The sequence below is a fragment of the Caretta caretta genome, chromosome 4, assembly GCF_965140235.1.
Source record: "Caretta caretta isolate rCarCar2 chromosome 4, rCarCar1.hap1, whole genome shotgun sequence".
Taxonomy (NCBI): Eukaryota; Metazoa; Chordata; order Testudines; family Cheloniidae; genus Caretta; species Caretta caretta.
Window position 1 is genome coordinate 102901494 of NC_134209.1, and position 16048 is coordinate 102917541.

A 16048-nucleotide genomic window follows, 5' to 3' on the forward strand; every position below is an offset into this window, starting at 1 on the left:
CGTTTGAAGAACTCTTAGCACAATGCGGTCCTGATTCATCACTAGAGCTCTAAAGTGCTACAGTAATACAAATAATAAATAATTACTACTACTACTAATAAACAAGCTGAATCCTGTGGGCCTTTGGAAACTGTGTAATGTATATGTCCTCCTACCTATTAACTTATCTGGCAGGCTGCAAAATGCCAGTTTTCTCACCCTATCTATCCAAGGACTGAGTATGCTTTTCCCTCAGTTACTCCTTTTCACCAGGGCTACATCTGAACAAGTCATAAATAATATAGAAAAAAGTAACTTCAGTGAGTAAGAATGAGGAAAACAAAACAGGTTTTGTTTTAGGAAGCTAAGATGGATGCATAGGATAACAGGATAATTGTTCTAAAGAATATTATCACTTTGTCACCCATAGGTCTCATCACTCGCCTCCGACATCCAATTGGATCAATGGGAAGTTGTTTACCAGCAACGGCAGGATTTAGTTATGGTAAAGTTTGAGGTATTGTTTTGGTAGAGTTTTAGACATCTTCCTAGGTTTTTATACCATGCTTATCATCTTGGTATCTGAGGTATGTTAAGAAATTATCCCTGTAATAATTAATATATGAAAACACATGTCCATCAATAGGAATTATCCATTTCTTATTCAGAATCCAAAACTCAGTGAAATACCTGACTGGGCATGTATCATTTTAGAAGAATGGTCTCATTCACTTTACTAACATTGCTTCTAAATTTTCTCACATTTTGTGAACAAAGACCTAAGACTCCATAGCCTTTTAAGGGCCATTGAAGCCTATTTGAATGTATATCTCAATTAATGTTAACATCAATTGAGATCAAGACTCTTCTTGCCAATCATGCAACTATTAGAAATAAGAGTGGCATTTAACAGTGCATAAAAGAGCAATACAAATAATTTTGGTTTATATATGATAGTAAATGAAGTTCACCTGGCTGGTGAATACACATCTAGAATGAGTCCCTCCAAAAGTGTATGCTGGGAATTAATATATTTAATATATTTCCTAGAACTACTACTTGTGAAAGGCAAAAATCATTGTGGATGTCACAATAGAGCCAGCTAATCAATAATATCACATCACTGTCTGGAGGTGGATGAGAGTGATGGACAACGCATATTGAAGTGCTCCCAGGATGTTCTCAGATGTAGTGAATAATTAAATATCTGTCCTACCTTCAAGCCCCAAACATTCCTGTGTTAGATGATTATCCCATATCTCAAATAATAGGGGTGATGAAAATTTTCATAGCAAATAACAGGCGATGGATGAAATTAACAAACGATTATCTGTTCTGTGTATATGCTACAGAGAATGGGGCATTTTTCCTGCACCATAAATAGGGGTTAGGGCAGCTGGCATGTACCATGCTATTATAACATGTTGAGCTCACTTTCACAGAGAAGTGGAAGATAAACCCATCTGAGCTGACTTTCATGAAAGAAGTTGGGCGTGGCCAGTTTGGAATAGTTCATCTGGGTAAATGGAGAGCACTTGTCAAAGTTGCCATTAAGGCGATCAATGAAGGTGCAATGTCTGAAGATGATTTCATTGAGGAAGCCAAAGTCATGATGTAAGTACAATAGCTGTTTCATGCCTGGTGAAAAGGGTCAAACTGAGATGTAATAAGAAACAAATATAGTCAAAGATGTTTTCATAAGGTTTATTTGATGGGTATTATGATTGTGCTTGACACTGTACAATGCACAGAAGACAACACAGACCATGCTCCATGAGTTTACAATTAAAACGGTACTAACTTCATAGTACACACACATTGTACACTGGGTGCAACACCGTATCGTTAGGTCACTTCCATTTTTAATTGAAGGCTGAGTAGGGAAAGTACACTGATAGCTGCTCCTTTCTATCTATTCAACTGCACAAAGCCAGGCATAATCTAGTTTGGGAAGACAAGGAATTGAAAGGTCCAATCTTGATACAGTGCCTATTATATTTAATTTCTCAGTGGACTATCACTAAAAGAATTCATACAGACAGGTGATTTAAGGAAGGATTTGAATTAAGAAATGGTAGTAGATGACATAACAGGTCCTATGTCCATTGCAGTTGAATATCATACACTTAAATATCATATTAACATTTCACAAAATACTTTCTAAAATCATCCTAATAATCAAAACTTCTTTAACTGTTTGTCAGTGGCAAATGTCTAGTTACTGACATGCACCTTGTTAACAGGAAATTATCCCACCCAAAGTTGGTACAGCTTTATGGAGTGTGCATACAGAACAAGCCTCTCTACATAGTGACTGAGTTCATGGAAAATAGCTGCCTGCTCAATTACCTTCGGCAAAGACAGGGGAGGCTTAACAAAGAAATGCTACTAAGCATGTGCCAGGATGTCTGCGAAGGGATGGAGTATCTAGAAAGAAATAGATTTATTCACCGTGATTTAGTAAGTACAGCAGGTCCTCTGTAATTTGTAGTGACAGTAACAAAATACATGTCATTATACCTTATGGGCACGAAAGTATTTTGTAAGTGTGGTTTAACTACTGCAGGATCCGATGGACCAACAGTGTGTTATTTTGATGAAGGTTGTATTCTGACAGGGAAACATTTCTGATGCTCACTCATTTTTATTGTGGTTTGTGGATTTTGTAACACTCTATTTAAGGTATTAACCCTTAAAATGTGCATATGTGTGTGATGTGCTGCATAAATTAATGTATTTGAACTGTTTACTATAAATGTTCTTAAGTTCTGTAGGCAATTGCTGCTGTTGAAAATTTACACATTATTTACTGTATTACAACTCCCTTTAAACAAAAGATATTCATGCATGAAGAGTTAGAGAACATTTAGTGACTGAATGGAGTCAGAGAAAGTAACCATGTTATCTGAAAGTGATGTCCAAATATTGTGTTGTCTTAACACCTCCTTATCATCAACTGATCTTGTGCTATAACAGAAGACATCTTAGTGCAACATCAGAACATCCTGCCAAAACTATTTTGGCTCAGTTTTAGCTTTGCTTTAGTTTGGGCTATGTTTGATGTGAGACATCTAGAGGACCATTTAAGCAGATAAACACTGTATGAATAAGAACGATAAGGAGGCGATGTACTATTTTTAATTGGACCAACTTCTGTTGGTGAAAAGAGACAAGATTTTGAGTATACAGAGCTCTTCTTCAGGTCTTGGAAAGGTACTCTAAGTATCACAGCTAAATACAAGATAGAACAGATTATTTAGCAAAAATGGTTAACATGTATTGTAAGAGACCATTCATAGTGAAGTGGTCCCTTAACACCTTTACAATCATAGGACAAAAATGTGGGATTAGTGAGTTACAGGTTGCTGTAATAAGCCATAAATCCAGTGTCTGTATTAAGACCATGATTTTTAATATCTAGCAAAGTTATGAATTTATGCTCCCAGGCTCATCTTTTGAAGGTGTTGTGCAGGTTTCCTTTAAGGACGTGGACTAAAGAGGTCAGATATGGAGTGATCATTTTGTGAAAAGTGTTCACCCACAGGTGATATGAAGTTTTTGTCTTTGATAATTTTTCTGTGTGAGTTTGTTTGAGAGCATAGTGATTGTCTGGTTTCACCCACATAGTTGTTATTGGGGCATTTAGTGCACTGGATGAGAGATACCACATGTGATAGGCATGTGTGGGACCCATGGATATTGAAAGGCGTGTTGTGGGGGGTATTCAACACAAAATTTAGTCTCTCTGATATCCTGGGACCAACATGGCTAAAATAACAAGGCAAACTGTATGAGTAAAGTACTAGCGAGCAGTTGCATTTTTATCAGGATGCTTTAGTTAGATTTCAGATATGTTTTTCTCATTTTCCTGCAGGCTGCAAGGAACTGTTTAGTCAATGCCAAGAATATAGTTAAAATATCTGACTTTGGAATGACAAGGTATGCAGCAATTGTGTATAACAACAGTGTTGAATCTTAACTACATTGGAAATATTTTCAACTAGCAATAATGAGGCCTTGAATTAACCTCCTAGTTTACAAAACTGCCAGTACCAGTTATTTTGCATGTAGATACTGCCAATGGAATTACCTCTCATCTCTTTGATTCCCTTGTACTTTGGTGCACACACTAAGGAGCACATTTTCTAAAAGTTACCTCTGTTTGTGCATACATAGATCCGTGCACGTGCATTCTTCAAGCGTTAATATTTTGCTCACAGGTATTATAATCTTTCAGCTGCTCATGCAGTTTAGTGTTGGAAAAGTTAATGCAATGGTGTTCGCACACAAATTTGTGCACACACAAAAGCTGGGTTGAGGACCCTTTTAAAATTTGGTTTTATCATAAGTGTCAGATACTAAAAGCTTCTAGCTAAGACAATCTTAGCACAGCTCCTATGGGCTTGTCTACAGGGAGTCACCCTTCCAGCACACCTGGCAGGGCTGTTGCATGCACACCATAAAGGTTCCCATTCAAGCCTCATTTGCAGGGCTGTCTGTGGGGTGGGGGGAGGGCAGGTAATGAGGAGCAAAAGGGGCAATTTGCTCTGGGCCCCATATTTGAGGGTGTCCCAAAACTAGTGGCATTGCAACCTGGCCACACCTTTGTTATGATGGAGGGGTGGCCAGTCCAAAGCTAAGCGGAGCTGTGATGCCCTGTGCCAGGTTGCAATGACCAGAGTGGGGAGCTGGGCCCAGCCCCATGGGACAGAAGCCACTGCTGCAGGGTGAATGTGGGGCAGGCTCGCTTTCCAACCCCACCGCCCTGGGGCCTCCTCTCAGTGTTTTTGCATACTTGGTTTAATGATTTGTGGGTATTCTTCTTAAACTCTTTCATCGCCAAGATCATTTTCTGGAAGGGTGGCAGGCCTGAGTTTCAGATTTTGCTCGGGCCCCCCCCCAAACCGCATCTGCAATAATATACAGGACTCACATACCTTACAGCTAGCCATGAAACTAGGTAGAGGATTTCACTAACAAGTTGTTTATGTCATGGTCTCCTGCCACCCATTGTTAGGTACAACAAAGTCTATTTAAAAAGAGACAGAATAATTAATTTATTATTGACTTGCTTGCCAAGAGTACAGGGACTACTTCTAGTATTGCATAATCAGGGGGATTGAATTACACCTTTCCTGGTGAATCTCATAGGCTGTATTGGCACTTATTTGGACATGTGTCCATGTGCAATTCAATTCACACATTTAATATAAAGCTTTTTACTCACATGATTTATGTGTATATCATGTATGATATGATTTGGTATACATTATTTTCTAAGGGATTTTCACCATTTTATTTCTAGTCAATGACCAAAAAAGTGCTACTGTAGTTCTAACTAATCTATCTGGGAATTTACATCGTACTTATCTCTGTGGTATCTGTAAGCTTAGTTAGCTGTGGCGGTAAACATGCACAATTCTGCTCACAGAAAAATTAAGCACAGATGGCTAACAGTGAATCTTATTTGAATTAATCCAGAGTTCTGACACCAGGAAATCACAGATTACGAACCTGATTCTTCATTCATTTACACAAGTATAAATGACATGTAACTCCATTAAAAACAATGGAGTTATTATAATAAAACAGTTATAATATTTTTATATATTGTAATAACAATTACAATATATAAAGTGTAAGGAGAATCATACTATGTGTCTCACTGGTATGGCACCTGGTATCAATGAGATCCGGGAAGTGCAATATCTAAAAAAAATTTCCAGAACATCTTTGTGATTATTGGTCGTGCATAATCTGTGTCTTTAATCCACTCTGGAATTCTTGGAAGAAACAGGTATTTCCATATGGACACAATATTTCTGAAAGTGTTTTTTACATAATCATAAATCTAAGGATGTGTCACCTAAAACATTACCCAATACTTTAGATTAAATATATTTGTTACCTGGTTTCTTTAGATATGTTCTAGATGATGAATATATCAGCTCTTCAGGTACCAAATTTCCAGTCAAATGGTCATCTCCTGAAGTTTTTCATTTCAACAAGTACAGCAGCAAGTCTGATGTCTGGTCATTTGGTGAGTGGGTCAGTTTAAACTAATTTGCCACACATCACTTTGCTCATAAAAACTGGAACACATAACTTTTATAGTAAATTATTTGTTGCACAGTTACAACTATCATGAGTTTTAATGAGTCCGTTTCATTCTATCAATCTTGTCTAAATTGCAAGAGTCTGTCCATTTTGAATAAAGCAGTGCTTCTTGGTTGGGATAGGGAGGCAGGAGGCCATGATCCAAAAACTGAGAGGATGGACTAACCAGCCTTTTCCACGAGTTGGAAACTGAGGACTCCCAATGGAAGGATTCCCAAGAAATTCCATGAGCTGAAATTTGATGTTTCCACTCCTTTATACAGGATCCATGGTTCTACAGTTCTGTTGTTATTGTCTACCAGACCACAATGCTTTATCTTAACCTCTTGTTACTTAAATTTAGCTTATGACTGCAATGTGCATTTTTTACAGTCAGAAGTCTCCACTTATCAAAATCCACATTCATCTCATAAATCCATAGATTCCCAGGCCAGAAGGGGCCATTATGATCATCTAGTCTGAACTCCTGTGTAACTCAGGCCATAGATCTTTCCCAAAATAATTCGTAGAGCATATTTTTTAGAAAAACATCCAATCTTGATTTAAAAATTGTCAGTGATGAATAATCCACCATAACCCTTGGTAAATGGTTCCAATTATTAATTACTTTCACTTTTTAAAATGTATGCTTTATTTCCCGTTTTTCTCTAGTTTCAACGTCCAGCCATTAGATCATGTTATACCTTTCTCTGCTAGACTGAAGAGCCCGTTATTAAATATTTGTTACCCAGGTAGATCTTATAGACTGTAATCAAGTCTCCTCTTAACCTTCTCTTTGTTAAACTAAATAGATGGAGCTTTTTGAGTCTATCACTATGGAGCTTTTTGAGTCTATCACTATAAGTCCTGCTTTCTAATTCTTTAGTCATTCTTGTGCTGAACCCTCTCCAATTTATCAACATGTCACTGGGACCGTGCCACAGCTGCTATAAATTGGTGCCGCTACATTTAAGGCAATGTAGCTATTCTTATTTACATCATCTGAGGATCGACCTGGTCCTCTCTCTCAATACAGTTCAGATGTACAGTTGTCTCCTGTATTATCCAGGACACAAAATCTCTAGTGTTCATGATTCTTAATATTATGGAATAGTTTTGTGAACATTACATTTTCTGGATTATTCCTAGGAGTTTTAATGTGGGAAGTTTTTACAGAGGGCAAAATGCCTTTTGAAAATAAGTCAAATTCTGAAGTTGTCCATGAGATTTCCGAAGGTTACAGACTTTATCAACCATATCTGGCATCGCTCACTGTGTACAAAATCATGTACAGCTGCTGGCATGAGGTGTGTTTCTCTTATTTTCCTGTTCTGTATATTGATATTCCATCGCCAGGATCCTCATTCTAAATGTGGAGTTAAAGACAATCATTGAAAGCAGGGAAATTAAATACCTACTTTACATTTGTGATAGCCTCAGAATCTTTAATGTGTTTTTCATATATCCCGGCTAAGATTAGAAGCTTCTGTTTCTTTTAACCATTAAAACCAATAAATATAAATAATGACTTGCATCACATCATTCACCAGTCAATCTGATTGCTGACCCTCTGTCTGAATCCCTCCATGATCTTTCCCTTCGTCATCCCCTTCTCCCTATTCCATAGCATCAAGGCTTTATATAACTATTTCTCTGCTTATATGTTGAACCTGGGGCATGGTTCTCTGTTGTCCAGTGCATTGTACAGTCATTTATGTGAGTACAAAACGTGCAAAGTGTGCACAGACAACTACCATTCTGATTTAGTAGTGTTTTACATCCACTTTGCACAGTTGTTAATGACCATACAAGGTACAGGGAAGCAAAGAACCTGGCTCTACTCTCTTATTCCATCCCCTCTATTCTGCTAATGTTTCCTGATTTGAGGCTATGTTTATCTGCTTCTCCCACAATTGTCTGTGCCTTTTTCTAGACTTGCTTCTTTATGTGGAATTCCCTCCTAATATGGCCCACTAAGCCACTAACCTCTCGTAATTTGAATCCCTCTGTAAGACCCACTTCCCCCATGGTGCCCACAGAAGTCTATCATTTTAAATATATAAAATCTTTTGCAGGTGTACTTTTTACTGTTCCATCTAAATAGGCATATGCCTAAAGTGAGTAACAGTGTGATCTTATTGCTATAACTCTGTCCTTCCTTCCCACATCTCCTCTCTAATGTGTATCTAACAGCTTATAAAATATCTGCTCTAGGTGTTTGATAGCTACAGTACTTCTAAGTTAAAGCTACTATATCTTAAGGGATTTAGACAGAAAATGCATAGTTTGCTCTCTTCTAGGATGCCTCCTGGGATGCTAGCCACATGCCATCCTTACCTTCCCTATATCAGCCATTGGAGCTTGCTGGCTGACTGTGCTGGGAAACATACACTGCATCCCTTGCAATGGTGTAGCTCTGAGTGTGGGAGCACAGTATTCCAGAGAGCGCTGGTAGACACTGTGATTCCGAGGCACACTGCTTCTCAGAGCCCTATTGGAATGGTGTGTCTATAGACAACCCCCAATGCAGGGCTGAAATGAATATCACCTAAACAGGCATTAGGGCTGGTCTACTCTAGTGCTTAAGTCAAGTCGCTCAGGGGTGTGAAAAATACACCCCCCCCGGAGTGACATAAGTTACATTGACCTAAGCACTGTCCACACTGATGCTATGTTGGTGGGAGACATTCTCCCGCCAACATAGCTTCCACCTCTCACAGTGTAGTAGCGCTGATGTAGGACTTGAGTGTAGACTTGCCCTTAGATTTACATTTAAAGGTGTTTATGCTCATGATGCTGTTGTTCAGAAAGCACCCCCATCAGCTAACATACTGACATGATGAAGCCAGGATTTTTCTTAAAATGACAAACATACAACTTTTCTTTCTGCAAATGTACATGTGTAACAGTGTTCTGGGTAGTCTGCTTCTAAAAGTCTATTCTTATGTTAGATCAGCCTGTACTACAGAGGTGCCCTCTGCTTTGTTTTTCAGAAACCTGCAGGTCGCCCTGCTTTTGCTGAGTTACTCCAGACCCTCACAGATATAGCCGAGACTGGATAATCAGACTTTCCATACATATGTATTCTCATTGCAGAGATCGTATGAAGTCCCTCATGTGGTAATTCTCAGTCTTTTACAGTCTTAGCTAGTTACATCAATCAGCAGCACTGTAAATATTGAGGAATCCGTGCGGTTTAGTCTGTTTTCGTTTTCAGGGTTCATCACATTTTTAGTGTTTTTGGGGAAATGGATAGTTCAGGGGACTGGTGATAGGCTCTTAACCTTTTTGCCTCAAGGTTGGTAGTTCAAATCGAGACCAGGTTCATGATGATCAAGTCTATGCTGGAGAGGAATAAGCGAGGTTCCTTCTAGTACATGGCACATAGGTCTAAACTGCACAACAGACGCTTCTGCTTTAGTTGGGGATTGGGCCTGCTTTGAGCAGGGGGTTAGACTAGATGACCTCCTGAGGTCCCTTCCAACCCTGATATTCTATGATTCTATGTGGCAGATTTAAATTCTGCAACAATGCCATTGATTAAGAAATCATTTGATAATGGTCTGGCTCATAGATTGGGGAATGGGGACAGGTGGCAGCAAGAGAGACTTAAGCACCCATAATGGACTTCTATATGGGTATTAGAAAGACAAGGTGAGTGAGGTAATATCTTTTATTGGACCAACTTCTGCTAGTGAAAGAGACAAGGTTTTGAGCTACAGAGAGCTCTTCCTCAGGTCACTGTATAGGTCGTCAGACACATTTGAAAACAGGACCTTAAGCACTGCAACACAGACTTCTGTCATTTGAGCTAAAAGAGCAACTTAAGACTGTAGAAATAGTAAGCTTTTGTCATCTAGCAGACCAGCCATTAAAGGGAGACACAACCTACTTTGCCTGTGTGCTATACATTCCTCTTAGAGGAGGGGTGGGAAGGCATGCAGGAAGAGGAAGGTACCCTACAGGCTCTTAAATCCCATCTGAATGGAATGCCACTCTATAACAATTTAGGAACTGCATAGCTGGTGAAGGTGCCTGCCTGTGTTCCTTAGGAGCACGAGAAATCAACCACCATCTCCTGCAAGCCTGTGCCTGCTTTCTCCAAGCAGTGTTTCCCATGCTGCCCTTCTGCCTCTTGTTGCCACATACTTAACTAATGCCCTCCTTCAGTCAGCTATACTGAGCCCCCTCCTGTGGTGTGCCAATAGACAAGCTGAAGAGATGGAAAATGGCACCTTTTTGTATATGTGTGCCATAAGTAGTTTTTTGCAAAATCATGGCAAAAATAAGTTATCCAATTTGTGTAACTAATACCTGTTATAATTGGAACCCTGCTGTGAACAACAATTGCATTGGTAACTTAACTTTTCCTTGTTCGTCGTATATTTGTGGTGACCAATGTTAGTGTGAGAAAAGGTTATTGTTTGTAGCTGTACCATCTGTTAAATTTATAATATGGAAGAGAAATAGCAGAGCACTAAAGAAAAGGAAAACTAAATAACTCACATACTGCATACATAATCATATGTATTATTTATACATAGATGCATGTATATATTTGTATTTTACAGCAACTTGTAGGGAGACAAAATATTTAAAACCTATTGATTGAAGAAGATTCTGCATGACTCCTACAGTTTTACCTTTTTATTCTAAATATAAACAAACTGTCACAATTTTTGGAATTATGCCCAATGATAGAATCCTGGACTAAATTCAGTCCTGACGTAAGCCTGGGTAACTCCCACTGATGATAATAGTGTGTGATATTTTTAAGCAACGTAATTACCTGCAGTTATTTGAAGAATGTAAACATCAATGAGGAAGAGGAAATGTTTAATTACTTCGTGTACGCCTGTGGAAAGTTGCCAGCTCTTTTGGCTGCATTGTGAAAGCATCTCAGTTTCAAGAGAAACTAGATTTCCTTGTTCCTTTATATAACCTTTTAAAAGAATTTTAACCAAGTTATACCACTGTTTGCTCTTAGAATTGACTCATAGTACATATTTCATTCCATATCAAAAGTATGTCTGAATACAGATTGGTACAATACACTACAGTCAGGAGAAAAGAGTAGTGTGCCTGTAAGAGCACACTGGGTGCAAGTTTTCCATTTAATTATTGCAACCCTTCTGCCCACTCCAGTGATGTGCTACTCTTTTCAGCAGGTGTTGCTGTATAAACACAACAAATAAATGATATCCATAGTGCAAAGTATACGAGTATGTTGCAAATTGCATGAGAAGTTCTCTAAGAGATTGTATTGAAGTGGTTTTGCTACGTGTTTGTTACTGCATGCCAATATGTAGCTAGGAGACATCACTCAACTATGAAAGCAAAGAAGATAAGCAGTGGGAGGGCTGTGAGCTGAAAGCTGAGCCTGTGACTGCTCCACAGTGAATACATACAAATTGCTCAAACGTTTCCAAGCATGGTTTCTCTGTTATGCTGAACTATAGTTTGCTTAGTGGTCCTTAGACCCTTTCAGTATTGGAAAGTAATGTAAAAGGTGACTATTGTTGCAGAAAGAGAGAGCCTGAGCCGTGGGGCCTGGTATAAAAGGCCTAGTGTAAGGCCTAAGGCCCAAACAGAGCCAAGCCCTGCTAATACAAAGCACAGTTAGCAAGAGTCAGGCCAACTCAGGCCCTGCCCAGTTACAAAGCAGATGCTTGCTTGCAGGTTCACTATCCAATACATGAACTTGGCAAGAACAGGGCTGGCGTTGCAAAAACACAAGAACTCCTACGCACTAAGTATTCCTGTAAATACATTCCAGAAGGGTAGTGCCAGAACACCCCGATACAGGTTTATGGTGTAAACACACTCACCAAACGCACTCTACAAGGACACACTGACCCCTCTTAAAGAAAAGGTCAGGATGACAGGGTGATGGATAGAGACGTTTTGATTGAACCCACTAGTACAAGGTAAAGGGTGGTAATTAACCATGGTGGAGGGGCAATATGTAACATGTTTGTATCAGTGTATAAAAGAGGGGTCTTTGTCCAGCCGAGGGGGAAAATGGAAAGTCCTGTCATTCTCTGAGCTGAGTCCATTGTCATGGGCATACATGTGTTAGTGTAATGTTAGACATTGATCCAAGGAGCTAGTACTGTGCTTCGTCGGCAATAAACCTGTCTGAGTGCTTTCGCTACAGAACTGAGACTGTGGTCTTTTGGGGCAGTTCAACTGAGGTCAGCTAGGTTTGCTATCTGGACAGAGCCAGCACAGCAAACAGGAAGAACACACATATGCAGCTAACAACTGACTACAACTATCTGTCCCTTTATTTATTCTGTTTTACTTTAATTTTGCATTTATGTTTAGCTCATGAAAATGGGTAAAGTGAGTTTTGAAAATGCTAGCAATATAACTTTAAGGATGTATTGGAAAGCCATGTGAAGTTTGGAAATCCCCTTTGGAAATCTTAGACATGGTCTGCGGACCCCCAGGTGTCCATGGACCACGCGTTGAAAGCTACTGATCTACATCTTCTAAATGACCACAAAGGAAAGAGTCAACAAAGGCCCCACTTATTGTCATTTGCAGCATAACTGGTCACTACATCTGAAGCAATTGAGCTTTGCCCACAGATGGTGTGGAAGGTCAAAACCAGGTGACTGGACTGCAAGGGACTAGAAGCAGTTAAATTGGAGAACAAGTCCAAGCTAACTTTAATATGAGAGGCTCCCATATTCACAACTCAATGAACTTGCAATCATTTTCTGTGTGAGAGCTGATCAAGGCACACCCATCCTGAAACTTTGGAGGGGAGAAAGTAGTTGTTTAGATAAATATAACCAAATTACAGTGTGTGATTTTAGCAACTACTCATCTTCACTTGTCAGCCCCTTCCCCCATCATCTATCATATGCTATTAATATGTCAGTTCCAGCCTCCCTTTGGCAAATACCAACTGACACCAGCTTTCATTGTCCTCTTGTTAAAATTTTCAGATAGGCACCTTCCTGGTTTCTCCCATGTTTCTCCTCTTGCATGGGAAGAGTTCCCTGTAAACATCCACAGAACTTATTGTTTTACTTAAAACTCCCCTTTGCTGTGATGCCTACCAACCTCCCACCCCCCAAAATACCCAATGGGTAGACAGCTGATATAGCAAGACCATTGCCGATCATGCTGACCAGTATTGTCTTGTGCTACCCAGTTTGCCTGCACCGATCTGTTGTCTCATATCTTCTTAGATTTTAAGATCCTTGGGACAGGGACAGTCTGTGTTCTGAGTTTGTACAGCGCCCACCACAATGGGGTCCTGGTCCATGACAGGATCTCCTAAAAGCTACTGAAATATCATAGAATATCAGGGTTGGAAGGGACTCCAGAAGGTCATCTAGTCCAACCCCCTGCTCGAAGCAGGACCAATTCCCAGTTAAATCATCCCAGCCAGGGCTTTGTCAAGCCTGACCTTAAAAACCTCTAAGGAAGAAGATTCTACCACCTCCCTAGGTAACGCATTCCAGTGTTTTTCACCACCCTCTTAGTGAAAAAGTTTTTCCTAATATCCAATCTAAACCTCCCCCACTGCAACTTGAGACCATTACTCCTCGTTCTGTCATCTGCTACCATTGAGAACAGTCTAGAGCCATCCTCTTTGGAACCCCCTTTCAGGTAGTTGAAAGCAGCTATCAAATCCCCCCTCATTCTTCTCTTCTGCCTGCTAAACAACCCCAGCTCCCTCAGCCTCTCCTCATAAGTCATGTACACAAATCTCTCTTACCCTAGTTTATCACAGTTAAGTGACAGTACAAGTGCTAGAGTTTTTGCTGTCAGTATCTTCCTCTGACCATTAACTTGTGTCTCAGAAACCACCTCAATATACAAAAACTTTAATTCGGAAGCAGCTAAGGTTGCCACACTCATTCTACTTGACAGAAACCCACAAAAACAAGTAAATGCGAAGTAAAACCACCTAACTGTACACACTTTCATCTCATTTCCTCCACACTATCAATTCTGCAACTGCTGCTCACCATGCTCCAAGTACCACAACCTCCAGGCTCCCCCCTCAGCCTGCTCTTCTGTACACACTCCTTTGCCAGATTATTTCCTGCCCCCGCAAAAAAACTAGTAGTTGGAGATGTTTGGTGCAGCAGCTGGTTGTGGAAGGAGAGGGTTGTTTTGTAAAGGGATGTGTGCAGAAGGGCAGTTAAAGGGGGTGATGGAAGAATGGCATTCCTTTGGGGGGCCAGAGTTAAGGATGCAATGTGTACCTGTGCTGCATAGTAGTTGTAGTAAATGTGTGCTTGTAATTGAAGGGGTAGAAATTATTACTGTCAAGGTAGCATAACTTTTCATGTCCTTGCTTTTGTGTCAGATACATTATGTGTATAGGAACTCTAAGTGCTTCACAGCCAACCAATTTTTGTGTGTGTATTATTTGTTTGTTTTAAAAAAATTGAGGGCGGGAGAGAAGCTGAGCAAGAGGTGGACCATCAGGGCCAGGGCATGGGTGGCCTGGCCTAGGGGTTAGCATCAGGCACGGGCTGAAGGGTAAGGGGCCAAGAGCTAATTGCCAGGAATCAGGCCGGGCTGGAATGCTAGAAGGTGAGAATCAAACCTGAAGGGCAGAGATCAAGGATCAGTTACCATGAATCAGGCCAATTGAGGATATTAGGAGGTCAGGTTAGGGTGACAGAACCAGAGGGCAGGCACCTGGAGACAGTTACTAAGAGTCAGGATACCAGGAGGTCAGGATCTGAGGGCAGGAACCAGTAAACACCAGCCCAGCGGTCCACAGCAGGATGAAGTCCAGTTGTATGCACAACTTAGTGTTTTGGCATAAATAGGACTGTGACCCAATCAGGAGCCTTGGAGCTCCCCCAGTCAGAGACTAGAGGTGAGGCTTGTACCTCAGTTGGGCTTCATGGACCTGGCTCCCAGCTGCTGTCTCTGAGCTGCTGGGCGGAAGATTGGAGTATGGTGACTCTCAGGAACCCCACAAACCCGGGGTTTGAGATCAGCAGGGCCTGATATGGATGGATCTATGAGGAGGGAGAAATACAGCTACTGACAGGGAAGATTTTATCCATCAGCAGTTCCACATGAATGCTTAGGTAATTCTGCTGTAGGGAAAATTCTAGCTCCTGACGGAGGAGGAGCTATGTGCACATGGCCCAAAACAATCAGGTTTAGGTGCACAGCATATATATATTCAGCTATAACTACTAATTGCTGAAAGTCACTTGAAATCCCAGTTAAAGAAAGAAACTTCACCAGTTGCCCCAGTTCTGCTCAGGATTCACTTCTCTACCAGGTTTTGTGTAGATAACGTTTTTTTTAAAACAAGTCAGTCAACAATGAGAAGTAGAAATGCCACAGACAAATTTCATCCAGAGCCCAATTTTCAAGAGTTCTTATTAAATACTATAAAGAAAAACCAAACAAAAGCTACTCAGAAAATTCAAAGGGCATAAAAACTGTCCCTGGGTGAAATTCCACAGATAGGTTATCTACTTTTAGAGAAAAACATTAATTTATATCCCATTTTAGAATGAAATCCTAACTATGGAGTCATATCCATCACCTCCCTAACATACTTGGGTAGAAGTTATGTATAAGTGCCAATCTGCATGTCTATTTATGGGATTTTGAGGGGGGAATGGGTGCACCCATATTTTTGCAGCTATACCCATTGTGTCCTCCTTTGAAAAATATGCCTTTATAGGCTGGTCTATTGTTGAGGGGTATTTTCAGGTCCCTGAAAATACTAAAAGGATATTGGCTATAGTAAAGTTTGAAAATCATGGAGTATAAATGTTTATAGTTATCCAGAACCATTTAGGGGCAGAACTTCTAATTTATGAGAGTCCAGTCTGTGGGAGAGCAGAGCCATTGTTCCAAAAAGTGGTGTATGAATAATTCTCTCTGGTTTAATCTCTGGAAACATATCAGTTACAATTAATGTAGGAAATTCATTGATTTGGGTTGTTTCAATGTCAACTCCATTCCAGGAATG

General features: G+C 40.1%; 1 protein-coding gene across 2 annotated transcripts in view; it reads left to right on the forward strand.

Annotated features, from left to right (window-relative positions):
• The window catches only part of LOC125635375 (tyrosine-protein kinase TXK), a 37536-nt gene extending 26247 nt beyond the window's left edge, over positions 1-11289 (forward strand). Inside the window, exons 9-15 of one of the 2 annotated variants that reach the window (XM_075127937.1) lie at positions 410-484; positions 1422-1593; positions 2223-2439; positions 3854-3918; positions 5901-6019; positions 7225-7382; positions 9069-11289. In XM_075127937.1, the coding sequence (XP_074984038.1) occupies positions 410-484; positions 1422-1593; positions 2223-2439; positions 3854-3918; positions 5901-6019; positions 7225-7382; positions 9069-9137 (875 nt within the window). In that variant the 3' untranslated portion in view covers positions 9138-11289. The remainder of the gene's footprint in view (positions 1-409; positions 485-1421; positions 1594-2222; positions 2440-3853; positions 3919-5900; positions 6020-7224; positions 7383-9068) is intronic. The other variant, XM_075127936.1, reaches the window with a different exon arrangement.
• Positions 11290-16048: the final 4759 nt, after the last annotated feature.